This window comes from Populus nigra, chromosome 2, assembly GCF_951802175.1.
Source record: "Populus nigra chromosome 2, ddPopNigr1.1, whole genome shotgun sequence".
Lineage (NCBI taxonomy): Eukaryota > Viridiplantae > Streptophyta > Magnoliopsida > Malpighiales > Salicaceae > Populus > Populus nigra.
The window spans coordinates 44,283,834-44,310,272 of NC_084853.1; the positions used below are offsets into that span (position 1 = coordinate 44,283,834).

The 26,439-nt window shown below is 33.4% G+C and overlaps 3 protein-coding genes across 4 annotated transcripts; 2 read left to right on the forward strand and 1 right to left on the reverse strand.

The window, feature by feature from the left end:
- Positions 1 to 2,568: 2,568 nt before the first annotated feature.
- On the reverse strand, positions 2,569 to 6,841 carry LOC133682150 (subtilisin-like protease SBT4.14). The gene is made up of 11 exons (XM_062105414.1): positions 5,926 to 6,841; positions 5,725 to 5,816; positions 5,489 to 5,586; positions 5,241 to 5,384; positions 5,023 to 5,128; positions 4,316 to 4,829; positions 4,109 to 4,203; positions 3,808 to 4,032; positions 3,619 to 3,727; positions 3,305 to 3,518; positions 2,569 to 3,222 (listed from the first exon to the last, which is right to left on the reverse strand). Exons 1-11 carry the CDS (start codon positions 6,022 to 6,024, stop codon positions 2,681 to 2,683), a joined length of 2,238 nt encoding a protein of 745 aa, XP_061961398.1. The 5' UTR covers positions 6,025 to 6,841; the 3' UTR covers positions 2,569 to 2,680.
- Positions 6,842 to 8,579: 1,738 nt separating this feature from the next.
- LOC133681338 (CRS2-associated factor 1, mitochondrial) lies at positions 8,580 to 13,436 on the forward strand. Of its 2 annotated transcripts, XR_009836500.1 has the most exons (7): positions 8,580 to 9,239; positions 10,604 to 10,731; positions 10,982 to 11,207; positions 11,287 to 11,414; positions 12,308 to 12,498; positions 12,659 to 12,779; positions 12,884 to 13,436. XR_009836500.1 is itself a non-coding variant. In XM_062104375.1 (6 exons), the coding sequence occupies exons 1-6, from the start codon at positions 8,693 to 8,695 to the stop codon at positions 12,666 to 12,668; spliced, it is 1,230 nt and encodes a 409-aa protein (XP_061960359.1). In that variant the 5' UTR covers positions 8,580 to 8,692; the 3' UTR covers positions 12,669 to 13,436. The 2 variants fall into 2 exon arrangements, 1 of the variants encoding a protein (XP_061960359.1); XM_062104375.1 differs by having other exon boundaries at positions 12,659 to 13,436.
- Positions 13,437 to 14,564: 1,128 nt separating this feature from the next.
- LOC133683076 (lysophospholipid acyltransferase LPEAT2-like) lies at positions 14,565 to 21,878 on the forward strand. The gene is made up of 14 exons (XM_062106589.1): positions 14,565 to 15,189; positions 15,580 to 15,760; positions 15,875 to 15,934; positions 16,265 to 16,428; positions 16,515 to 16,578; positions 16,674 to 16,742; positions 16,938 to 17,033; positions 17,592 to 17,636; positions 18,431 to 18,501; positions 19,281 to 19,347; positions 20,045 to 20,095; positions 21,073 to 21,183; positions 21,280 to 21,327; positions 21,404 to 21,878. Exons 1-14 carry the CDS (start codon positions 14,750 to 14,752, stop codon positions 21,572 to 21,574), a joined length of 1,638 nt encoding a protein of 545 aa, XP_061962573.1. The 5' UTR covers positions 14,565 to 14,749; the 3' UTR covers positions 21,575 to 21,878.
- Positions 21,879 to 26,439: the final 4,561 nt, after the last annotated feature.

Here is a 26,439-nt window from a genome sequence, read left to right on the forward strand (position 1 = left end):
CGACGCTAGACCATTGTCACGAGATTTTCCACTGATTTGAGACATTGCAAGGAGGGCGGCTTCTCTTTGTTTAATATAAACGAGATGGCAAGTCACGTGCGTCAGTTTATAAAATAAATATATTTGATATTATTATAATTATGAATTAGTGTTAAATAAGTAATAAAAACTAAAAGTATTATAGAGCTAATATTTTATGACAAAAAAAATTGTATTTGTTATCAAAAACTTAGAGACTAAATAAAATGATTTGTAACAATCTATAGTATTTTATGAAAAAAGATACAGTGCTTTCGCCACATGATTTAGCTTTTCTGTTAATAAAAAGCAAAAAAATTTACAAAACTAAATTCTCTACCAACTTAATATTAAAAAAAAAACCAACAAAGATAATTTTGGAAGGAAAAAAACCCATAAGAAAAAACATTGTAGCAATTGACAATGTTTTGTGAGGAAAACTACAGTGCTTTCTCTAATAAAATCAACAAATACAATTATAGAAAAAATCATAAAAAAAAAACCATTTAGACAAATACTGTAGCAATTCACAGTGTTTTATGAGAAAAACTACGCTTTCCCCATATGATTTAACTTTATTGTTATAATTCTTAACCAACTTAATATTCAAAAAAAGAATTGACAAAGATAATTTTGGAAAAAATCATATGGGAAAACACTCCAACAATTCACAGTGTTTTTTAAAAAAATCACATACAAAACTAAATTCTCAAAAAGCTCAATATTAAAAAAATAAAATCGACAGAGATAATTTTAGAAAAAAAAATTACAAAAAAAAGGAAAAAAAACCATGTTAGAAACACTGTAGCAATTTATAGTGTTTTGTAATGAAAGATACAGTGCTTCCCCACATGATTTAGCTGTATTTATAATGACTTGTAATTGTAATTCTCAACCAGCTTAATATTAAAAAAATAAAATTAACAAAGATAATTTTGAAAAAATCATAAGGAAAAAAAAAACCATATTGAGAGACACTCTAGCAATCCACAGTGTTTTGTGAGGAGAGCTACAATGTTTTCCCCACATGATTAAACTTTATTATAAAGTTAAATTCTAGCTAGCTTAATATTAAAAAAAATCGACAAATATAATTTTGAAAAAAAATATTACAAAAAAAGAAAACACAAAAGAAACTGGAAAAAAACCATGTGGAAATTAAAAAATACTATGGCAATTCACAGTAATTTGCGAGAAAAGTTACAGTGTTTTTCTCACATATTATAACTTTAATTTTTAACCAGCTCAATATTAAAAAAAATCAAAGAAGATAATTTAAGAGAAAATCATCAAAAAACAAAAAAAAAATCATACGGAGAAACACTGTAGCAATCAACAATGTTTTTTTTAAAAAATCACAAAACTAAATTTTCAATCAGCTCAATATTAAAAAATAAAAAATAAAAAAAATAATTTTGAAAAATAAAAAAATAAAATAGAAAAACCATGTGGGAAAACACCGTATTAATCCACAGTATTTTAAAGGAAAAAAATTACAAAATAAAATTTTTGACCAGTTCAATATTGAAAAAGCAAAATTGACAAAGATAATTTAAAAAAAAATAAACAAAAAAAAGAGGAAAACTTGGAAAAAAATAAAAGTAATTTTGAAAAAAAATAAAAAATAAATGAAAAAAAAGGGGAAAGTTAGAAGAAGAAAAAGGAGGAATGCACTGTGGATTATTGTTGTAATCCACGGTACATTGAGTATGAGTGAACAATGAATTACCCATACCCTTTAGCTTATTACTTAATAATTGGCAGACATAGAATTTTTTTGTACTTTAAAAGTATTTTTAAAAAAATTTAATTTTTTATTATTATTTTCTTTTAAATTAATATTGTTTTGGTATTTTCAGATTTTTTTTGATGTGTTAATGTCAAACATAATTTTTTTTTAAAAAAATTATTTTAATATATTTTCGAGTAAAAAACGACCATTATCACACTTCCAAACAGCCCATTAATATCTAAAGAGCACCCTAAAGTCCATGAAAATTTGTATATTACTTAAATTATGTTGAATTTTTATTTCAACCTATGTATTTGAATTATGTATGAAATTTGTTTTTTTTAATTTTATGATTTTATGATTTTTTTTACCATCTGAATTAACATTTTAATTTTTTATATAGTGTCAAAAATATATTTTTAACCTTGCTTACATTAAGCAATATCCATTTACGAATAGCTTGATATGAGACAAATAATTTCACTTGAAATATATATTAAAGTAATACTTTATTTTATTTTATTTTTATAATTAACACGTAAAAAATTAAAAAAAAAACACTAAAAATTCTAATTTGAGCTTTTTTATAAAAAATAAAAGTTTTGTGTGCCGAGATCCATGCCATCTATTCCTGACTCATGCATTTACAAGTTTATTTTCCTATTAAAGCAGCAAGGACAAGACTCAAAGGGGTCAACCAATTCAGGTAAAGATTTCGGAATTCCAGCTTAAAACCAGTTTCTTAAAAAATTCTAGATTATAAATATTTTAATCTAGAATATGATGGGCACCAAACTTTAGCGAGGCCAAACACAACAAACAATTAATCTCAGCATAGTATATATTACCAAATATTAATTGAACTATATATATACACACGAACGCAAGCTAGCATGTTTGTGTATAATACAGAGTACTTCTTTTCCAATATTAGTCCAGGGGTTTGAAAATAACGATAGGGCTCCTTACAACGTGAAGCTTACTTTTCCATACAAGGGAACCTGACAATATTTGAGGTCCTGACAGGGGTTTTGCCTTGACCACAACCTTAAAACTTCGCTTCTGCGCGGCACCAGAGAAGGAGAGGCTCGTGGGTTTTACTCGGATTTCTACTCCTTCAGGAGCCTTAATGGTTGCATTGTAGATAGAAGGAGAAGGGCCTACATTGGTGACTGTCCTTGTAAAAACTCCTATGGTTGGTTCCTGCTCATTTTTTACATTAAGTTGCATAGTCGGATAGTTAAGAGCATCATAGCCAAGTCCAGGAAGCAATGAGGAGCAATTGATGGATTTTGAACCAACTAAAACAGCGAAGGAGGATCCATTATAGCCTTCGTGGCATAAGAACTGAATGTAAGACATCTCATCCATGTCATAGACTAGGCCAGGGTTTCTAGCTCTAAGAGGATTTATTTGACCAGCACCATAGGCAAATTCTGCGTCGTTGTTCACTCTGGAGCTCATAGGTTTTGCTTGACAAAGATTGGATGAAAGTTTAAGCAGGGAAATTGACTATATTTGAACTGAGAATTGAAGGTAGGATTTTATTTTTACCTGTTGTCAGGATGGCGGATTTGATTGCTGCTGCTGTCCAATTTGGATGGAACGACTTTATATAGGCAGCTAGCCCAGAAACGTGAGGGCAGGCCATGGAAGTCCCTGACATAAGAGAAAATCTTGAGTGCTGTGTATCACCTTTCAGCCCGGTGAGCGACCTCAAGGGAGTGTATGATGCCAAAATGTCAATTCCTGGTGCTGCAACGTCGGGCTGCGTCACAGAAAATCAAACAATAAGTTTAGTTATCAAGTGTTAGGTATTTATAGAAATCAATCTTCTTGGGTCTTTTTTTTAGTTTTCTATAACATGCCTTGAGAATGCGTTCTGATCCTGGATTTGGACCCCGAGATGAAAAAGAAGCGACAAATGGAGCAGGGACTTCTACTTCTTGGGATCTGTATATCATTGCTGATGGAAATCTGCGTTTATAAAAAATAGTCAGCCTAAGGACAAGACAGCAGAAATTGGGAATAGAACTAAGAACAGGAATGTTAATTACGTTGTGGAATGTATATAATCATTGACTGCGCCGCTTACTGTGGCGTTGACCATGGTTGCTGGTGCCATAAAAATTTGGGCTGCATCAAGATATTGCTGACTCTCAAGAAGAATGCCTTTCCCTCCAATTCCTTTAACAACAGAATCAGCACCCCACTCTCCTAACTCACACAAGACAAGCTTTCCTTTCACTTTGTTAGGGTCCAACGAGCCTGCATCACAGAACCTGTGATAAAGTTTAGCGCCATTGCAAATCTATTAAATTTTCACTGCTCGTTGCTTTACAAACAAATTAGTAGTACCTTGCACTGTCCTGGCGTCCAGAGTAACCAGCTTCAGCCCCACTAACAAGGGGGTATGATTTCTGTTTTGGTTCAAATGTGTTCACTCCAACACCCTAAGCCACATTAAATTCAAGAGCTTGTTACTTTACTATTTACACAATCTGGTATTAAAAATATATCAATGTGAATTTAAGATTCTTGAATTGATGGCAATGCTGAACTTACTGAGAAAATCTTCCCATTTCCCAACTCAACTTTGCTCCTAAACTCCCGGTTTATTCCACTGGCTGCAACGGTCAAGATCCAGGGAGCATGGTTGGCAACAGAACCAGAAGACGGTCCATCATTTCCACCGGAGGCCACTGTGATAATTCCTTTCTTCATGGCATGAAATGCACCTATGGCTAATGCATCTGATACATAATTAGCATCCACTCCACCAATAGATATTGATAGAACATCAACACCATCATGTATAGCAGCTTCAAATGCAGCAAGTAAGTCCATATCCGAGCAACCAGAGCTGATCCAACACACTTTATACATGGCTACCCTGGCGTTTGGCACTGCACCGCGTGCAGCCCCTCCTGCTAGACCAAATAGGCTGGCATCTGGAATCAGGTTTCCTGCTAGTGTAGATGATGTGTGTGTCCCATGGCCATCCACATCTACTGGAGATAAGATGTCACTGGGATCCGGGTTGCCATCGAGCTTGAAGTATCTAGCTCCTACAAGCTTACTTCAATATCCGAGATAGGGTAGAAAAAGAAAAAAAGGAAGAAAGAACTCTGAGGTTAAAGTGTTAAACCAGTGCAACTCCTATCAATTACTGTTATCAAAGATTGAAGTACTGAAACCAATTCTAAAAAGTATCTATGTGGAAGAAAAAACACTATAAACAATTCTGTTTCGTTTACAGTAAAGAAATTTACTTGTTGCATCCTGAGAAATTAGTGTAGTGGCCGCAAGTGCCTTTCCATTTTTTAGGAGGAGAACCAAAACCATCATCCTTAAAGCTCTCAGACTGCGGAGTGATCCCTGGTACACACACCAAGAAACAGATTTGTTTGCTCAAGAAATCATGGTTTTTGCTTTTGTGAAAAGAAACTTAAAATACAACTTCCTCCAGTGATCAAGAAGATTCAAAAACCTGTATCCAGTAGACCCACAACTATGTTTCTCTCCATTTTCAGGTTTCTTTTTGCTGTGTTAGGAAGCCCGATAAAATCCCACGACTTAGTTGTGTGGAGTTTGTGGTACCGATTTGGAAACACGGAAAGAACTTCTTCCCTGCCTGAACATTCACACCAAGCCACCAACAATAAATTGGATCAAAATTTCAAACTGGAATCCATAATAGTACGAAGGTAACATACACAAGTGGAGTGGTACACATACGTGATAGCTTGCTGGCTTCAGCTTTAGATAGCTTTGCAGCAAATGCATTAAAGATCTTTGTATAGCTATATATGATGGACTCCCTAGCTTCAACATCACTGTTTCTCATAAATAAAATTATCATCTGCAGTTATGATCATAATAGACTATATATGATAGCTATGGCTATTTGGCCTCGAATCAGATATAGGACACTTGTGGCCGTGTACTAAACTGCATACTCGGAGTGAGCTTACCTTCTCTTGATGGACAACAGAACATCCATGTGTGTTTGCACTGCAGAGACATTATCCACTGGTTGATCTCCAAGATAAACAATGTAAAATTCCTGTCCATTAACTTAACAACATTCAGAATTATTGCACTGGAAAATGAAAGAGACGTTAAGAAGTGATGAAAACATTGAGATGGTTATTTAGCAAGAGATAAGCCTGAACCTTCTGTTCATCTTCAGTTGCGGCAACAAAACCTAACAAGATGAAGATTAAAACGTTTGCAAGAGGAATAGAAGGGATAATTAATTTCTTCTTTGACATGATGTTGCTAGCAGGATTGATCAAGGTCTTGGTGTTAAATAACTTTATCCTCGACTGCCTCTCTTCAGGACTTCTAGCTTAGTGTATTAATAGCAACACTTCAAACAAGCTTCAATGAGGATAAGAACCAGAAACGTGCACTTAACATCTTCACAGTTCTGGCTGATAAGGTATCAGGTTGGGAAACCTTGAAAGAAAGACAACAAAATTCGGTTGCTCTCATGCTGTAGCCAATCAATGTCATGGATAGCTCACTTTAGGATTGCTTCTTTTGGGGAAACTTTATTCAAAATTAACTTTTTCTTTCTGTTCTTATGCTCCTAAATCCCAAAACCCTAAAAAAAAATACACAGCAGAGTTACTGTCAACAGTCCTTTACATCTGCTTAAATAGAAAAATAAAGAAACCCTAATGCTACTATATATAACGTAGAAAGTAAATAAAATAAAATATAATTACTAATAACATCCCTCGCCTAATTAAAGCAAAATTGCATAGGTTCAGACTCAGTAAAAAATAGATAAAGATTACAGGAAATTGCCTAGAAATCAAATTACAGCATAGATTCAGGCCCCGAGTCAACATGAGCCATAATACCCCGTGTGTGTGTAAATATATATATAATATATATACATGGCAGCTCATCATTCAAGGGATATCATCATCCATAAACTCTCCTCTAACAAGATAAAGTTACACAACACTAAGATTTGTGGGTGATACTATGTCGAAGTGCCTACGACCCATCAGCAAATATGAAGTGTCTAAGCCTGCTTCTGCCGCACCATTTTCTATCGATATAATAATGGCTTGGTGGAAATGATAAATAGTTTTTGCATTTGGAAATCTCCAGGCATAAGTCGTAGCCCTAAAAGGTCGTTGTCAAAGGAGAAGTCGCTTGAAAACGAAGCGCCGATGACATCAGGAACCCTGTTTTCCCTTAAATTCCAATTCAAGCAAGTCAACCTTTTCAATCTTTTGATAGCATAATCCAGGATATGGCCTCAAGCTTTTCCTGAAGAGTTCTCTTCCTTGCAGTAATTCGAGTGGCTTTAATTAGCTTATCCTGGAACGAGATTCGCGTTAGGCTAGCTAGTACTAAAAGAAGTTGATGCTTAGACCTCCTAGCCAAGATTTGGTCTTTGATTTAACCAAACACAAACTTGAACTCAAAGAAATTAACCTTAAAAATAAATTTAACAGGTTGTTGGGAATGTTTGAATGAAATTTCATTGAATTTTAAATGAAATTCAATCTCTAAAACAGTTATAAAAAATAGTTTTAAAACTGTTTTTTTTTAATATTTATCTACTATTTTTTTAAAAAAATACCTTTTAAAAAATAAAATAAAGATGATAAAGATAACATAGTAAATAAAATGAATTAAATTCCAAGTGTACTAATTTAATTTATTTATTAATTGAATTATTTATAATAAAAAATTAATTTCAATGTAAACTGAGATTGAAACACCGGGATTTTAGCTTTAATTGATGTGATTAAAATGAATTACGCATTATATATTAAAAGATTGAGATTTTTAATTTTATAATCAAACTCTTTTTCTGCTCCTTTCTTGTTTTCTTTCTTATCATTTATTTTTTTAATTGAAAAAAAATAAATTACTTAACAAAAATAGAATACGGTCAAGTTGGGAGGATATATATATATAGTAGCCACTACACCAACCTAAGGTCTCATAATTTTTATTTATTTAAAAAAAAAAGGTGTGTGGGACCTCGATCTATATAATAGAGATAGGCTTGCATAATAATCAGGAAAAAGTTACTTCGCACGCAACTGTTAGACTATCCATTTACACCTACTTATGTATATAAATGTAATTTTAATTAACTTGGCGTTCAAGATTTATGAATAAAATATTCTAGCTTCTGATCATAAGTAATCTGAGATGATGGAGTGTTTGAAAATATAATTAAGATTATTTTTTAAAATATTTTTTATTTAAAAATATATTAAAATAATATTTTTTTATTGTTTTTAAATTATTTTTAACAACAATACATTAAAATGATTTAAAAATATTAAAAAAATATTAATCTGAAGTAAAAGCAAATAAATTTTTTTAAACCTTTCCAAAAGTATTTTTAAACTTAAAAATAATCCAAAATAAAAATAAGAATAAATTGTTTTTACATTGAACTACAAGGAATTACATGTCGTTTTTAGAAATTTCACAATCTAACCATTGAATATCATTACGAATAATAATAATTTTAAAAAAAATATTTGGATGACCTCTTCAATTTGATTTAATATTTTTCACTTAAAAAATCATAAATATGTTTGGCAAGCTTACTATAAAACTGAATTAAGATCTTCATTTAATCAAAATAATTTATTTTTTACTTCTAATGTTTTTAAGAAAATTGCTTTGAATCATTTTTGAAATATCAAGATTACTTTATTTTATTTTTGTCTTCAGTTATTTATAAAAAACTAATTAAAAATTAAAAATCATAATGAAAAAATCGTATGAAACGCACTCTTGCTATTATTTATTTATTTTTAATAAGAAAAAACTGCCTCGAGCCCAGGCAGCAAAGTCCCAACATCAAAGCCTCTTCACCGTTTCTCTTTACTAAAACCCAACACAACTCCAGCCTTTAAACCCCACTAACGAACAAACCAGGAAACCCCACCCTCCATGTCCCCTCTCACGCGCCTCTCCGGCCAAAAACACTTCTTCCTCACGCGCCACCTCTCATCCTCCACCGCCTCCTCAAAACTGCACGATATTTATTGCTTCAAGCCGCCACCTTCCCTATCCCCTGAAAAACCCCAGACCTCCAACAACAACAACAACAACAACAAAAAGAAGCAAAAACCCGAATATCGCCCACCTTCTTCTCTTGAAACCAACAAGAAACCCTTGCGCTCCGACTTACCATTCGATTTCCGTTTTAGTTACACGGAGAGTAGCCCAGATGTGAGGCCCATTGGGCTTAGAGAGCCCAAGTACTCACCTTTTGGGCCGGGCCGGCTAGACCGGACTTGGACTGGAGTTTGTGCACCGGCTGTCGACCTGAAGGTGAAGTCGGTTGATGATGGGGTGGGTGAGGAGGGTCTTGATTTGGAAGAGAAACGAACGGTTATGAGAGAGAAGATTCAAGGGAAGCCATTAACTAAGGCGGAGGGGAAGATTTTGGTGGACAAGTGTCAGAGGAATAAAACTAAGAAGCAAATTAATTTGGGTATGTTTTTCTTCTTTTTTTTTTTTTTTGCTTTTTAGTTGTTTTTTTTTTTGTTTCAAAAAGTATTGATCTTTTTTGGACTTTTAGTGGCGATATTTGTGTTTCGGGTTTTGGGGGTTTGAGGGCTTCGACCTGTATGTGGCTGTTTTTGGTGGTTTTGATGAGCGGTGTTTAATTGAATAGTATATGATGGTGTTTTTGGATTGTTTAATTCCACTTGTTAATCTAGTATTTTGGTGGATTTGATATTTAATGCTAGAATGTATTTTTACAATGCTATTAAAATTGACAATACAGTTCCATTTTAGTAAGAAATGGAGTTGAATTCCTTTAAGGTTGTCTGAATGACTATTGCGGGAAAATGTATTCTTGTATACAGCCAAGGTAATGATAACTGATAAGTTCTAAGTAAAGGATATCTCGACCTTCTATTCAACATCTTTTTGTGCGGTTGTTGCTTTGTCGTTAGGGTCCCGTGGTAGAAGTTTGTTCTTTTCACTGTAAATTTAGTTTCTTTAGTTGCTTTGTGGGTTTAATGTGTGAAGTAGTTCATTGACTAGATGGGTAGCAACTCGGGGGCATTATGAGATGAGAGACTAGTAATTCAATGGCTTAAACTTTTGTGTCAAAAGCATCATCGACTTGATGTCCTCCTAAGACTATTATTCCTGACAAACATGGACTCAAGAACCACAAAGAGGTATTAGAGCTCATTTTTTGCCAATAGCAGCAGTAACTCAACTGTTCTTTTCCTGTTCTTCTATGGCAAATTGAGCATGTTGTGGTTCCCATGAATGGGCATGTTGGTGGTTTATCCTTTGGCTGAAAGTGGTTCGTGTGCTTGTGAGCATTGGAATCTTGATGCTTCGCACAGCACTCAAACTACTATAAAGGTTTCTGTTCTAGGAGAAGTGGGGCTCTCTGTGAATTACATTCTCACCTAAAGGGAAGACGTTGTCGTAGTGCCTTTGAACTAATATCTTATTGACAAGAAAGAGATTGACGGTCATGCATATGCAATAAACATAATTAGGTTTGGACTTTTGGATGAAAGGTGGTGTGAGATTTCTTCATTAACCTCACTTGGAATGTAGAACAGGGACAACCAAATTTGCTACTGGACCACAACAAGATGGTTCTGACATTTTTATTTAAAAAGATGCATTTGACCATTGTCACATCAGCAATATAATTATGAGGAAAAAAAGAACATGGGTTATGAGAGTAAAATAATCCAAATCATCTCTTAGCCCTTCAATCACTCCACCAGGGAAAAAAAATTAGAGTGGTATCTTTCATGGAAATTTCCATCTTTTTTACTAATTCAGGCCTGTTGTGTGGCTTTCTTGCTTGTTCTTTTGTAGGAAGAGATGGTTTAACTCACAACATGCTGAATGATATTCATAATCACTGGAAACATGATGAAGCAGTCAGAGTTAAGTGTATGGGTGTTCCAACTGTTGACATGAAAAACGTCTGCACCCAGCTTGAGGTATCTTTTTTGCTCTAATTTGGTGACATTGCCCCTCTATATCTCTAGACAATTTCCCTAGCAATTGTTTTCTTTTTTTCCTTTTTTGTTGATTTCTTAAAATTGCTTCTTGTTCTTTTGCTTTTCATAGCTTTATGCAACATGGTTTCTATACCCCATTATGTGAATTGAAAGTATTAAATGCATGAGTATCTACAGTACAATGTTCCTTGCAAGAAAAGTTTCACACCACTTTATGTGTCTGTCACAGGATAAAACCTTTGGGAAGATCATTCATAGACATTGTGGTCTACTTGTGTTGTATAGAGGCAGGAACTATCATCCCAGGAACAGGCCCGTGATTCCATTGATGCTGTGGAAACCTCATGAGCCTGTATATCCCAGGCTGATCAAAACCACTATCGATGGCCTAAGCATCGAGGAGACAAAGGAAATGAGAAAGAGAGGACTTGCAGTTCCAGCTTTAACAAAACTTTGTAATTGCTCTGCCCTTTTCTGATTTATAATACTTGTACAGCATCTGTGTAGTAACTAACTTGGAAGTTGCAACTGCAGCCAGAAATGGCTATTTTGGTAGCCTGGTACCCATGGTCAGAGATGCTTTTCTCGTCAGTGAGCTTGTTCGAATAGACTGCCAGGGCCTTGACAGGAGTGATTCCAAGAAAATAGGCTGCAAACTTAGGGTAAAGAATTTCATTTAGTTATTTGCTTGGGGTTGGCATCTAAAGCTAAGTTTTATCTTTAGATTCTTATGTTGATGATTTCTTGTATGTTTGCTTCTTTAACTACACAAAAAGGGTTAGGAATTTCATCTAGGTATTTGTTAGATGGATTTCTTTACTTTCTTTTTTCTTTTTTCTGGAAGGACTTTCTTGCTGAGCATTTCTTTCTATTCTCTGATGTTTCACCCCATTTTATATGGGAGATTGAACTGGTATTTTGAGAGGGAGCACACAATATTGATGCTGAAATACTGTTTAGTGCCATGTTCAATTATATGAGAGTAAAAATGTTTAGTGCTGTGTTAAATTATGCTGAAATACTCTCTTTCAGTAGTGCTATTCATTGAGTTGATTTATTCGAAACCAACTCGCAGACCACCATGTAGAGGGTATCACAACTCCTCTACACAATTTCTTAATGGAACGATATTGGGAGATAGTTAAATCAAAACTATTATCTCATCCATTGAATTATCCATATTTTTGTCTGTTCATTCAGCTATTAATTTTCTGCTGTAATTCTATTAACAGAAAGCAGAATGATGGGTCACACAATTGTCAAACCACAATGACTTTACATTGTCAATACATGGCTAATATCATTGTCAATACCGTGACTGTAAATTCTATTACATCTTGAAGGATTAAGCAATGCATAAAATTATTTCCATTACTAAAGTTTCCGGGCCTTCAAGCTTGCACTTTCATAGAACATGTGAACTTGGCTTTGGTAGTTTTTACTTCATTTCTTGTTATCTTGCTGTTATGATGTATGTTCTGATGGTAAACTAGCCTAAAAATTTCACTTTCAATAGTTTTCTCCTTCGTATTTTTAATTGTTTTTGTTGTCACAGGACCTGGTTCCTTGTATCCTTGTAACATTTGACAAGGAGCAGATTGTGGTATGGAGGGGGAAGGACTATAAGCCTCCAGAAGATGAGGATGAACAGTTCTTTGCTGATCGACAACCTTTTGATGATCCAAAGAGCGATATGGATTGTATCAAAGAGAAACTTAGCTCAGATGAAACCAGATTTCAGCTAGAGTAACCACTCTGCCAGTTCTGAGTAGTTCCTTGCTGCATAATTATATCTTCAACTTGCATTTCTTCTTAGACTTGTGCTTGTGCCTGTGCTCTCCGATCTGTAATATTAAGAATTTGAGCACGGGAAAGAGACCTTAACAATGATATTATCATTTGACAGCAATGAGTAGCGGCAATGGTGCACTGTGTACATTGTACGGGTTGACAATTAAATTACTGCGACCACTCTCTTCCCCCGATGTCCAAACCTCCACAGGAAGTGGGAGTAGTTTAAGATTAAGGTTAGGTTGTGTGCGCATCAGATGGATTTGGCAGGCCGATTATCGTACAGATATCACTGTCATGTGAGTATCTCAGTCTATTTTTCTAACAGTTGATATTTCAGAGTTTTGGAGCAGAAGATGCTAGTGGTGTGCGCAGGACCATTACCGAGGACTGAAAAGGAGTCTTGTAAATCTAGATCCGAAAAAGAATGTTTACTTTTGCTTTGATTTTTTTTTCTATTTCATATTGTTGAACTTTTATCGGGGAAATCGTCAGTGGATGCGCCTTTTCCGCTTGATGGGCTGCAGACTTTTCATGTGCAGAATACGATCTTCATCTTTGAAGCTATAAAAAGTTTGCTGAGCTGTAAGGAGTCGTGCTGATGCTCAGTGGAACCTCAGATTTTGGAAATTGGAATCCTCAAATTCTCAAGTGAAGATACAGAAGCTACTCGCGCTGTCCCTCAACTAGACCAACATATGCTCATGGCACTTGGCAGTGTCAGCACTCAGCAAGTTTGTCTCTAAATTATTACTCTTATTGTTTTTTTAATCAAATATTCATTAATATTGTACATGCCTTCGTTGCATGTCAAGCAATGAACAATATATACTGTACAAATAAATTTAACCCTTTTAAATTCGTATGGTGAAAACATAAATTATGGTATTAAACTTGATATGGGGTGGATTAGGATGAGACTGGATCATGACCATCCAGTTGACTGAGGATAAACAAACAAACTGATTGCTTGCAGCCAAGAACATTCGCCTCTGTGATGTCCATTAGACTTGCTCTTTGGGTCTCCTTTTGTTGCCTAGCTATTCAATATTTTATGATCGTCTCTCATGATCTCTTCAATATTGCCACCTGCGGGCCGTGACTTTCCTGCAGAAGCCAAGCTTTTGGCACTTCCGTTCCTGATGCCTTGTAGCGCTGTGAGTTGTGATTCATAAAGTTGGATTGGACGTGGCTTTTCTTGCCGACTTTCCTTTGAAAATTAAGACATTTTTTTTAAAAAAATAAAATTGGAAACCAGCACAGGTATAAAAAGAAATAGCACAGTTGGCCAAAAATCTTAGCTTTCAAGTGCCGTACTTTAAAATTAGGAGATAAAAAAAATAATTCAGAATTTCATCAAAACTCTATGATAATGACAATTTTAATATAACTAGAAAAATAAATTCATAATCATCAAGACAGTTTATTAACGGTGGTTGATGTAAACCACATGGGTTGTTCAAAAATGACAGGTGGATTTGTTTTATGGTAGTGGTTTTTTTTAATATTTTTTATTTAAATATATTAAGATAATAATTTTTATTTTTTAAAAAAATTATTTTTAATATTAACATATAAAAATGACCTAAAAATATATATAAAAAATTAATTTTTAAAAAAATATTATTTGTAACGTATTCTCAAAGCTTTTTAATATACTATTTAATTGACAAAGTAAAACTGGTGTGATTTTGTAGTCTCAATGCAGGTATTTTATTTTTTTTCAAATAGAAAAAATATCTTAGCAGGTAAAAGCTGTTATAATAAAATAAAATAAAATAATTACATATGAGATAGGTAATATACTAATCCAGTTTATTTTATTAAGAAATAAAATTTTTACTTGCGAAGAAATGGATTGAATGTTCACACGATAATATCTGATAATTCTTTTTAAAAAAACATTATATTCCGACAAGTATTTCCAGACAGTAACTTATTTATCCTATAAAAGCCCAGAAAACTTGGTAAATAGAATTTGGTCTTGTAAGAAAATGATAATAATAATAAAGTCCCCACATGAGAAGAACGTGATAGATAACATTGAAAACACTCAATTCATCTAGTTTCCTCTCTGTCTCCTCACTTTCTTGGGAACCAAACAAATAAAGTAACGATCCACCTCTGTGTCCTTCCTTTCTCCTCCGATTAGCAAATAAAAATTAAAAAAAATCCTTCCCTCCAAACCCCGCACCAGCCATCAACAATGGCAAACCATGATCTCGAATCCCCTCTCCTCTCCTCCCAGCCGTCAGATCCTCCACATATAATCCTCAACGTTCATGACTCTGACTCCTCCATCCAACAATCCAACAACCCCAAACCGAATCCTAATACTTCTTCTCGCAACCCATTTGAATTTATCGGGTCAGATGGGTTGTCCGTACCCGCACCATCAACATTGGATCCGTTTAGAAACGATACGCCTAATATTGAGGGATTATATGAACTGATCAAGATTGTGATTTGCTTGCCAATTGCAATAGTAAGATTGGTGCTTTTTGGGGTTTGTTTGGCTACAGGGTATGTTGCAACGAAAATCGCATTACTAGGATGGAGGGATAAGCATAATCCTATGCCCAAGTGGAGGTCTAGGTTAATGTGGCTCACTAGGGGTTGTACTCGCTGTATTTTATTCTCCTTTGGGTATGCTAAATTTCTCATTTTTTATCTGTAAAGTTTGAAACTGTATTGTCTATTTGATTGTTTAAAGAATTGGTTTTGTGTGTTTGATTAGGATATGCTGTTTTGCGGTATTTTTGGTGGTGGTTGGGGGGCGGGGGGCGGGGGAGGTTTGTTGAATTAATTTTTATCATGTTTTTAATATTTATATGTTTCTTGTTGAAGCTCAAAACTTTATGGTCTGTTTGGTTGTTGGATATAAAGAAATTTTTTTTTATTTGCTTAACGGGGTTTTGATTTTGTGGTTTTTACTTGAAGGAAAGAAAAATGACTTTATATTTTAAAGAATTGATTTGTATATACTTATTTGAAGGTAGTCGATGTGATTGTTTTTTTGGGTGGTTGGTGTTGCAGTTATCATTGGATCAAAAGAAAAGGAAAGCTTGCTCCGAGAGAAATTGCACCGATTGTTGTGTCTAATCATGTATCATATATCGATCCAATTTTTTATTTTTTTGAATTCTTCCCAACAATTGTTGCGGCAGAGTCACACGATTCTATGCCCTTTGTTGGAACTATTATTAGAGCAATGCAGGTAATCTGATTATATACCATCACATTAGGTGCAGTTGACAGTTTTTCATCATCTTGTTTTTTCCCTCTAAATTTGGTTTTAATTATCACTTTCCTCATTGTGCTATGTTTGCAGGTGATCTATGTCAATAGGTTTTCACCATCATCAAGGAAGCTTGCTGTTAATGAAATAAAGGTATAAAGTTTCTGTAATGTTTACTAATTTTATGCTTCTTTGAATTGCATTAATAAAATCCCTGCAGTATAGCGTTCAGTGACTTGCACAAATTGTATAACGCTCAGATTCATTAAACTGTGCCTAATTTGTGAATGCCCTCTTCTGTTTTGGATGTCTTACATGTATCTTCACTAGTCTCAATAGAGCTTAAAAATACCCTTTAACAGTCCCATAAATTGGGAAATCCAGTAGTGATATTATGTTTAGTTTGCAAAATACATCTAAATAATTTATATCAAGTTATAAGCTATTTGATACAGAAATGTGCTTTCAAGGATCTGAATGCAGAGAAAGGCTTCGTGCGGTAGATTTCCTCGAGTTCTTTTGTTTCCTGAGGGAACAACAACTAATGGAAAGGTTCTCATTTCATTCCAACTTGGAGCGTTCATCCCTGGTTATGCAGTTCAACCAGTAATTGTTCGCTATCCCCATGTTCACTTTGATCAATCTTGGTAGGGTTTTGTTCATACATTGAATTCCTCATTGTCTGTAATGGTGTTTAATCTACCTTACTTATCATGGTTGCTATTTTTGCTAGGGGGAATGTTTCTCTGGGAATGCTCATGTTTAGAATGTTCACACAGTTTCACAATTTTATGGAGGTGTGCTTTCTTGTTGCCTGTTAAATATGATCCTGGGTTACCATGTAATATGGTGATTTAAAATAACTTGTAATAATTTATTCTTAATTGAACAGGTAGAATATCTACCGATTGTTTCACCCCTTGATAATTGCAAAGAAAATCCTTCCCATTTTGCCAAGAGGGTAAGTGATTGATTTTAATTCGTTTACTTTCAGTTCTTTGATCTATTAGCCTTTTTTTTCTCTTTACATGCACATGCAAATGCTCAATATACTGCTGCCCGTTATGGATCTTTGTTGATATAGTCCTCTTATATGCTTCTCCATTCCTCTTATGGTTGTTAGTACTGATACATTGATGAATACGAATCTATGCAGACTAGCCATGCCATTGCATCTGCTCTCAATGTTGTTCAAACTAATCACTCGTATGGCGACTTGATGCTTCTCATGAAAGCATCTGAGTTGAAGCAGGTATAACATTTCTTTGCCAGAATCTGCCTTTCAAATTTATCTTGCTCCTATGTTTGCGCCACATTGTGAAGTAGTTGATTGGTGTGTTTAGAGAATGAACATGAGAGTAATGATACAAGGTTGACTTCAGAATATCTGATTTTGCCTTGTTGTTTCCAAACTTAACATGCGCAGTGTTTTTAAGCATGAAGTTCTAAGCTTACACCTCATAAGTCATAACTTCCTTATGTGGTGATTAGAAATGAAACAAATTAGAAAGAAATATGGGTGTTGATCCAATAGCCTTACCTTGAGTTCCTGACACTGAGAGACTGGACGTCTTAAATCCTTTGCTACAGTTGAGCTCAACTGGATATTTTTTTCCTATCATTTATTTGCAACCATGGCTGTGCTGCTGGGTGTCAAAACAAGCATTACATCATACCAGATCTATGTTTCTCTTGTGTCTATAATGTGTATTCTGATTAATTTGTTTACTACAATCAGAAGTTGGCATTGCTGTCAGAGGAAGTAAAGGGTTGTGGAGTTTGCACTTATATTTATGATATTGTTTTACAGGAGAAGCCCTCAAGTTATATGGTTGAAATGGCGAAGGTGGAATCAGTAAGTATTTTGATTCAAATACCTTAAAGTTGAGTTTACTGTTAAATAAGGAAATTGAACCAATCCATATATCTGATCCAGGCAAATGGATGGATTACTTTTTTGGGGTGTTTTTCCCTTTGGTTGAATGGTGCAAAATCTTAATAATTTGTTTTTTGTCTATGATTAAACGATCATGTTTCTAATTTTCTTCCTCATCAACTATAGCAAGACACCTGTGGGTGTTTGTATCGGATAAGCTGGTAAAGTCACCTGTGGTTTTGATACTAAAAACTCTTTCTCGCCTCAAGTTGGGGTTTCCAGGACAGGGTAGTACTTGCATAGAAATAACACAGTAGCAAATTCATTTCCATATAGAGGTCTTACAGTAGTCTAGAAGTTATTGACTATGCAGGATAAATTTTCTTGAAGATTGTCGGGGGAAAAGAAAGACTAAATGATTCTTGTATTTCATGGTTAGGATTGCATTGTAAGAGCTAAATTGTGTGTTTGAGAGATAGAGACAGCTTGGTGGCTGCTTTTTTACTTTGAAAGTAGCACATGCACTGTTCAGATAAATTGTTCTTGGCCATGTTTCTGGTAACATGAGTCTTTGCAAATAGGACTTGCTAGTATTTGTGTATTGTCGCTTCATTCTAATGTATCATTTAAAAAAAAAAGGCCATTGAGTCGCTGCAATGCACGAGTAAAAAATTAAGTCATGTAGCTTTTGAAAAGGCCTTGCATCCTTAATATTTTCTACTTATAGCTTATCTTACTATATTTTTTAATGAGGTGGTTATTTTGTTCTCCAGTTATTTCATATAAACAGCTTAGAAGCAGTGAACTTTCTGGACAAGTTTCTGTCTATGAACCCAGATGCCAGGTATTAAATTTTCTGAACTGAGGAATTTATTGCTTGATCTAGCTTTTGCTTGAAGGATACTATCTTGTACTTGAATTTAATGGCAACTATCTAGTTATGGACCACTGAAATGGGATCAAGGGAGGAAAATTTTGAGGACAGTTGTGCCCTTTAGCATTCAACTACTCTGACTGCTCAATTCCCTGGCAAGTTTCCTCTGGTGGGATTCTTGCATCTCTTAAACTCACTGGAAAACCTGAAGACTGTCAAGTTCTCTTTAACTGTAGTGTTGCATGCTTGGATGCCGTGTTTGAATTGTGTACCAGACATAGCATTCCTGCTTCCCTGTGTTTTTTTTTTCCGTACTGGTTCTACTTTTTTTAAGAAATTCTTGTGGTGATTGCTATTTTCATTTTTCTCTATTCGGATGATTATCGTTTTTTATTTGATTTTGATAAATGGCATTGTAACTAGGCCTCTCTTCTTATCTATCTCTCAATTCTGGTCATACTACAAGTCTGCAACTTATTGCAAGGTCATACTTGATATGTTGTCCACAACTTTGGGTTCATTATTTTTCTACATCCCATTTTATGTTGTTCATAAACTATGTTTATTCTTCTTTTTTATTGCTGATTGCTATGCTTAGCATTATAATAGTTTGATGATGCATCTAAATTTTTAAATGAAAACACTGAAGCTCTTATCATTCAAGACTATGATCGTTGAAGTCCATAGGTCTTTTCTTTCTGCAATAGTGAATGCAAATATATGTTCTGAATCTCTCTTTCTTTCCACAGTGGTCGTGTTAAATTCAATGACTTTTTGAGGGCTTTCAGACTGAGGACTTGCACACTTTCAGAAGAGGTTAGTTATCCCAAAAGGCAGATTTTTGTGCAAGGCACTTAAATTAAAAAATGGTGATCTAATATTTGAATTAATGTTCTCAATCGTGCCTTTCTAGTTTGTATTTCTTGACCAGGTCATGTAAACAATTTAAAGAATATTATTATATTGTGTTATGGAAATTGGCCAAAGCAGCAAGGCAGTGTCATTTCCTTGTAAGGATGTATTTATGACACAATAGATTACCATGCTTGGTATAAAATGGTTACCCTGTCTTTATCTGGGGTGATGGAATAAGCTTCAGTTCTTGAATAGATTAACACTGGTGTGTGCATTTCATCTTTTAGTGGACTTAGTTTTCTGTAAGAGCGTTTATTAACTTTGTAAACCATGTAATTAAACTTGTTTACAATTTTTTGAGGACATGGTACAAATATAGATTATGATACAGAGACCTTGGGAAGCCGCCTTTTTATCTGACTATGGCAGAAATAGCTGCATCAGTTTCTGGCATGAATTGAAGTCATTAACAAAGAAACATGATAATTATTTATGCTATATGAAATTTTTTGAATGCTTTTGAAAAATTCTGCTTCTTTAGGAAATTTAATGAACACAATTTATAATGTAACAGACTGCAGATGCTGAGTTTTAAACTATTATCATGTCTGTGGAATTTCACTTTCTTGAGTAATAATTAAGTAGTGTTGGAATGCAGTTATTTGGGTTCCTTGATGTAGAGAAGAATGGATCGATTACATTCAAGCAGGTAAAGTTTCCCTCATTCGTTTTTATCTTTGCTGTGGATGCAGTTCACACCTTTTTGAGTTTATAGTTAAATTATCATTTGAATTTGTATTGCAACCAATTTATGATCATAGAGACCTGAGCATCTGCAAGTTGTGTGCCCATATCAATGAATGTTTTCTAACCTTTTCTGGTAGAATGGAATCTATGACACATTAGGCAAATTCAGTCCTAAACTCTCTTTTTTTTCCTGAACTTGGAGATATGCGAAGTTTTAGTTACAGCGTGGTAGGCAATTCGTTTTCTTAAGACCATGATATTAAAGTGGTCAACAGCTAACTTCTAATGGATCCTTAAATACTCTTAACCTCATCCACTAGGCTCACTGGAGTGTCACTACATTTTGGTGGTGCATTATGTTGGTCTCTTCAGAAAAGATGCAAAACAACAATGACTAGTCTTTTCCCTGCTGTGAACTCAATGTGAAAAGGGTCCCGACTAACATAACCTCTGGCTGCTGTTTATCCCAATGTCATAAAGGGTCCAAATATATTTTTTATTATTTTTGCTTGAGTTATTTCTTGTATTCATTGAATTACCAAATACTTGATCCAAGAGCGACATTGGTGCAATCCAAATGTTCGATCCTCTCCTTCCTTTTGTTTCTTCCTCGGTATTATTTCAAGAAATAATACAGAGTGCTGATAGTTGATTCAAGAGTAAAGTTGATGGATATTTAGCAGATAACTCATTGCTTTTATACAATCTATAAGAAAACGCCAAAAATGGGCTATGGGAAGAACATATATGTGCTATACAAATGGAAAAGAAACTTATTTTAGACTTCTACAATGATTGGCAGGAATGGCTGCAATTATTGATATCGCGGTGACTCTGTTTGCTAACTGATTTTGGCCCAGAGTGATCATGTAAAACTGTGTTTTATTCACTGTCTCATGATATGCAGCTGTACTTGATCATATTGTTTGTTGTTCACAGTTCTTGTATGGATCAGCCCATGTCATGAAGCGACCACTATTCCACCAATCCTGTGAACTAGCTTTTGCTCAATGCGACACTAGAGGACATAATCAAATTTCAGAACAAGAAGTATTTTGTTCTTCCCTTTACCTATTAATTTCCCCCTTTTTTTTTATTCAGGAGAATCCTTGCTCACTTTCTTGGTTTCTGTTGTATTTTGATTAGTTGGGAGATACCATTAGACATGCAATCCCAGACTTCGATGAGGATGAGGTGATTTACTGCAGTCTAATTCATTGTTAATGGAGAGTTATTCATGACAAAACGTTTACTCCCTGTTTACTTGCAGATCCATGAGCTCTTCAGTATATTTGATATGGATGGTGATGGGAGCGTCAGCAAGGATAATTTTCTTTATTGTCTAAGACTGAACCCTTTGCTGATAGCACTTTTTAAACCTTGTCTGGTGCACAAGGACTCGTCACAAGTTTGTCAGGGGATACTGGAGGAGATCGTATGATGCATGTGTTTCAGGCTTCATGCTGGGTTGTCTCATGTCGTGTATAACCCGTACCCCTTGATGGCTTGGTTTTGTTCTGAGGAGAATTTCAGGGTTAGTAGGGGTGAGAGGGGCGGGGGCTATTTTTAACCCTGCCGCTCTACACTGTGGCTCATGAGAATTTTGAGTAGCCATAAAGGTTCCTCCGTTGTCTCCGTTGTATTTTGTAGTAAAACTTAGATGTGTGTAAGGTGGTTGATGTTATTTTTTCGAAGTATTTTTTGTTTAAAAAATATTAAAATAATTTTTTTTTTATTTTTAAAAATTTATTTTTGATATTTATAAAAGCATGCCAAATAGAATCTAAATGATGACACGAACTTCCAAATGAAAATCTTACTAGAGTTGCCATACATTAACTGTAGCTGATATTGTTTGAGGAATATTGGGCACTTTGTTTTCCCAAAAAAAAATAGATTTTTCTGCAAAGTAGCACAAAAAAAAATCTGTTCAAAACTTATTTAAGAAATTATACGGTTAGTGAGTCAAAGATGATGAATCTTAAAATTTTTGGCAAGAATAACAGTACTCTATTGCTATTAATGAACTTAAATATTCAAAACTTAAAAATAGTTTTTAAATTTATCTATGCCAATTTATCTTAAGAGAGTAGCAATCTGTGACTAGTTAAATTATATTATTTCTTTAAATAAATATTGAATTGTGTTGTTTTTTTGTTCTAGGGTGCTATTATTAAAAAAAAAACCCTCCAAAGAAAATAATAGGATTAACGTTTAAGTTGTCTATTGTTCTTGGATTTGTAGGTAGAACAACTGAAGATAGCAATCAAAAGCGATGGTGACATGCTAGAGCTTTGAGTTATTGCTGTGTTCTAATGATGAAGATGTAGGAAAACGAACTCCCTTCTGCTGCCCGGAGCTGGGCTTCCTCTCCCTGTAAGAACAAGCAACATCTTATCTGGGTTGGTGTTAGTGGCCACTTCATCGACCCATTAGTGGGTGGATTTGAGGCATAAAAAGGAATTTTTTTATAAAAAAAAAAAAGAAAGAAAGAAAAAAAGAAAGGACCAAGGAGGGACATCATCACGTGAAAAGCAAGGAGCTTGCCACCCATTATAGAGCGTGGGGCACTCTTGCATCTAAGAATATATGATCCTGAGGTTGTTCTGGTGATGTGCATTGGCCATTACATAAAGCTTCGACAAGCCCTTTTAGCTGCCTGTTATTTTCATTCACGTGATCCTGTTGGCTTCTTCTTCATGACACGGATGAGCCATTGGCCCCCCCTCCCCCGGCGGCGAGGATTTGCCATTATCTTTTACGAGAACCGCCTCCTTCCATGTGTCACTCTTGCCAGCCTCCTTAGGATTTCCACTTGTTATGATTTCAAATCAAACTGAAATATCTTTTTATTTATATAACTGATATTGTTTTTCTCTCAAATAGAAGCGGGCTGAATTTACTTCGGTACTAATCTGTAGTTGTTGGGTATTGAAGGCATAATACTCAATCAAAAGTTTTTAAATAGTTTGTCTTTTCATATGTACTTTTGAGAAAATTTTAAGTGTTCAATCACCTATTATTAATATTCTTTTAGTTATTTTATAAATTTTATTTAAAAAAAATACAAAAAAAGATTAATGACCCATTAAAAATAATAAAAATATCTTCACAAAAAAAGTTTTTTGTTCTATCTGTATCCTTTTATTTCTTTAAAATATATCTTAGAAATGTCACTAATTATTCCCTGAATATAATAAAAAATCACTATGCGGTCTTGGAATATTTAAAATCTTTATCACGAGCATTCAAACTTAAAATTTAAATGGGATGAAAACGAGTGAAAATCAAGAAGTTGGAGGTGTCCATCTCTAAAGCATAGCTGAAGATCCTTTGTAAGAAAACACAGCTCAATAGGTTTGATAGACTTTTCCACGGTTGACGATGGATGGAGTTTTTGGAGAGTTTCTCTGATGGCTAAGTCAGTTTAGTAATGGAACTTAGGTATGTATCTGACCCGGTCAGAGAGTATGAAAAACTCCTCCGATGGTTCAAAATTCACAATTAACAAAAAAAAAAAATATATATATATATATATAAGATATATTTATTAATTATATTTTATAAAATAAAAATTCACTTCATTTAACAAAAGACTTCAAATATAAAATAAAAATTGCTCAACATCCCACTTATCAAACATACATAGAAAATAAAAATAAAATATATATAATTGAAGAAATTAACAATTCGAATTTAAAACATTTTTAATGGATCCGTACATTGGATGCTAGAGTAAACACCATGCTAATATGCAAGGAAGGATAGGATTTACAGAGACATTTTGAAAAAAAAAAAAATCGCTTTCATCTCATATTCGAAACTATGATACAAAATCAGCTCTTGAGATGGTTCAAGAATTGTGAGGGGTCAATATTTTTGTATATATTTTATTCCATTGGGAGAACACTTCCTTGAGTTATGTTAATTAAATATCATTCCTCTTACTCTCGTATCTATTAATGTATTTTCTTGTGAGGTTAATAATAATTTTTTTAAAATAAAAAAAATAATATTTTAAATTTTAAAAAGTATTTTTTAAAAAAACTTGGGTTTGAGGGCAATATCAAATCCAAAAGCCTAAGGTCTCACCTTCCAAACCTGAATAATTTGGATCTGGCTCCCCTAATAATAATAAAAATAATAATATTAAACTTACTTTAGTCATGTTTTTATAATTTTTAATCCTTTCAAATTAAATTTATAGTTTTTTTTAATAATAATAATATTTTAAAAAATTAATAATAATAATAATAATAATAATAAGAATGGTGGTGGTGATGGTGGTACTATTAAGAGTAATAATAATATTAAATTTTACCATTCAAATCAAATATATAGTTTTTCTTCAAAAGTAATAATATTTTTTTAAAAAAAATATAATAATAATAATAATTATTATTATTATTATCAATAGTATTATCATCATTATCATCATCATTATTAATTTTACCCCTCAAATCAAATTTATGGTTTTTCTTCAATAGTAATAATTTTTTACCCTTTATGATCAAATCAAATATATGGTTTTTCTTCAATATAAACAATATTTGTTTTTCAAATTTAATAACAATAATAATAATAATAATTTTTAAGTTTACCCTTTAAGAGATTTAAGTATAGTAGCGGAGCCAGACCTAGATCTAGGAGAAGAGTCAAACCCAAGTAATTTGGGTTTAAAATGTTCATAAATCTAACTTTTAACTGCCATTACAATAACAATTTATATTATTAATAAATCAACCCATAACAACACGTAAGTCATCTATCAAGTGATTACTATAGCATGTTTGTTATTGCATTTCAAAAATATTTTTGAAAAAAAATTATTTTTTTATTTGTTTTAAATTATTTTTTTATATTTTTAAACTATTTTAATGTATTAATATTAAAAATAAATTTAAAAAATAAAAAACTTGTCTAAGATCTGGCAAACATACCTGATCTCAATACCAGATGTCTGGCAGCCATGTTATTACCCAATGACGTACCTTAAAAAATTCAAACGGATCATTTTATCTCTAATTATTTTTTTAATGTGAAATATATCCCATGAAAAAAACAACTCCACCCCTAACTATTCACCCCTAACTATATGCCTAACAAATTTATTTAGCTTGGACAATTATATTATTATAGTGTTTCAATTTACCGTGAGTTATGTCTTGGCGAACAGTGAAATACTGATTATATTATATAATTTTCGTGAATTTTTCTTTCGTTGGACAACACGATAGGAGACAATTTCTCTTTGGTTATATCTGTGAGGCGAATTTAATTTCAAATTAATTGTTTTGACTTTAGCAATATTTAAAATTTATTGTCTCTAAATCTGCTGTACAGAAATAAAAAGGCATGCAATATTTATGCTTTCCATCCAAATTAAAACATCATTTTGATGGGATTCCTGGGGTTAATTTTGACTTTCAGTGTTATTTAAGAAAGTGGCTGTGGCCTAAAACCTTAATTCGCAGACAATCTTGATATGATCTTACATTTAGCAAAAATGTATTCATTTGGGAAGAAAGAGTTTCTGGTGATTGAGATCGACACTCTAGGCTTTGCTTGAGACCCAAGAGTTGCAGAAAATCAAGAAGAAGATATAAATGGGTTAGCGTTGGAGATGGAAGGGCAAAAAACTTGAATGGATAATTGAGCTCAACTGTTCGAAATAATATAAGCAGCGAGAAACCTTTTCTTCTCAGCAGTGAATTTTTTTTCTCTCTCTTAACAGTGGATATTTTTTTAAAAAAAAAAATTAGTATATTTTTTTTAAAAAATTAGCAGAATAATATTATATAAAAAAAAATTTAGTGAAATAGCACACTTTCATATTGTCTTGTTTAAAAGCGTGATATTTTACTGAGTAGCGTTATTCTGAAACGTGACAAGATAATTGTCCAATCATCTAATTAGCTCAATCAATCGACCATTTTACACAAAAACTAAAATTTAATGTACTTTTCTTTTAAATATATTTTATGAGTTAAAATATATATTTTTATTCAACTTGTAGACTTGTGTAGGCTCAAGAGGAGGTCTGGTCACGTCATATTAAAATAATGGTTAAAAAATATCATAACTTTTTATCCGAGCGTTGAATCGCGTTTAAATTTTTACAGGAATTTTTAAAAACATTTTTATTATTTTTTTATATAAAAACCAAATCAAATCAAATTAAGAATGATCATACCTACTCATCGATCATTCTTGATGTGATAATCTTTGGTCCAAAAAAATGTCTTACTCTCTAATCAAACCTTTCCATCTTATCTGCTTCTATTCTCTGTTTTCTATTTTTAAGGA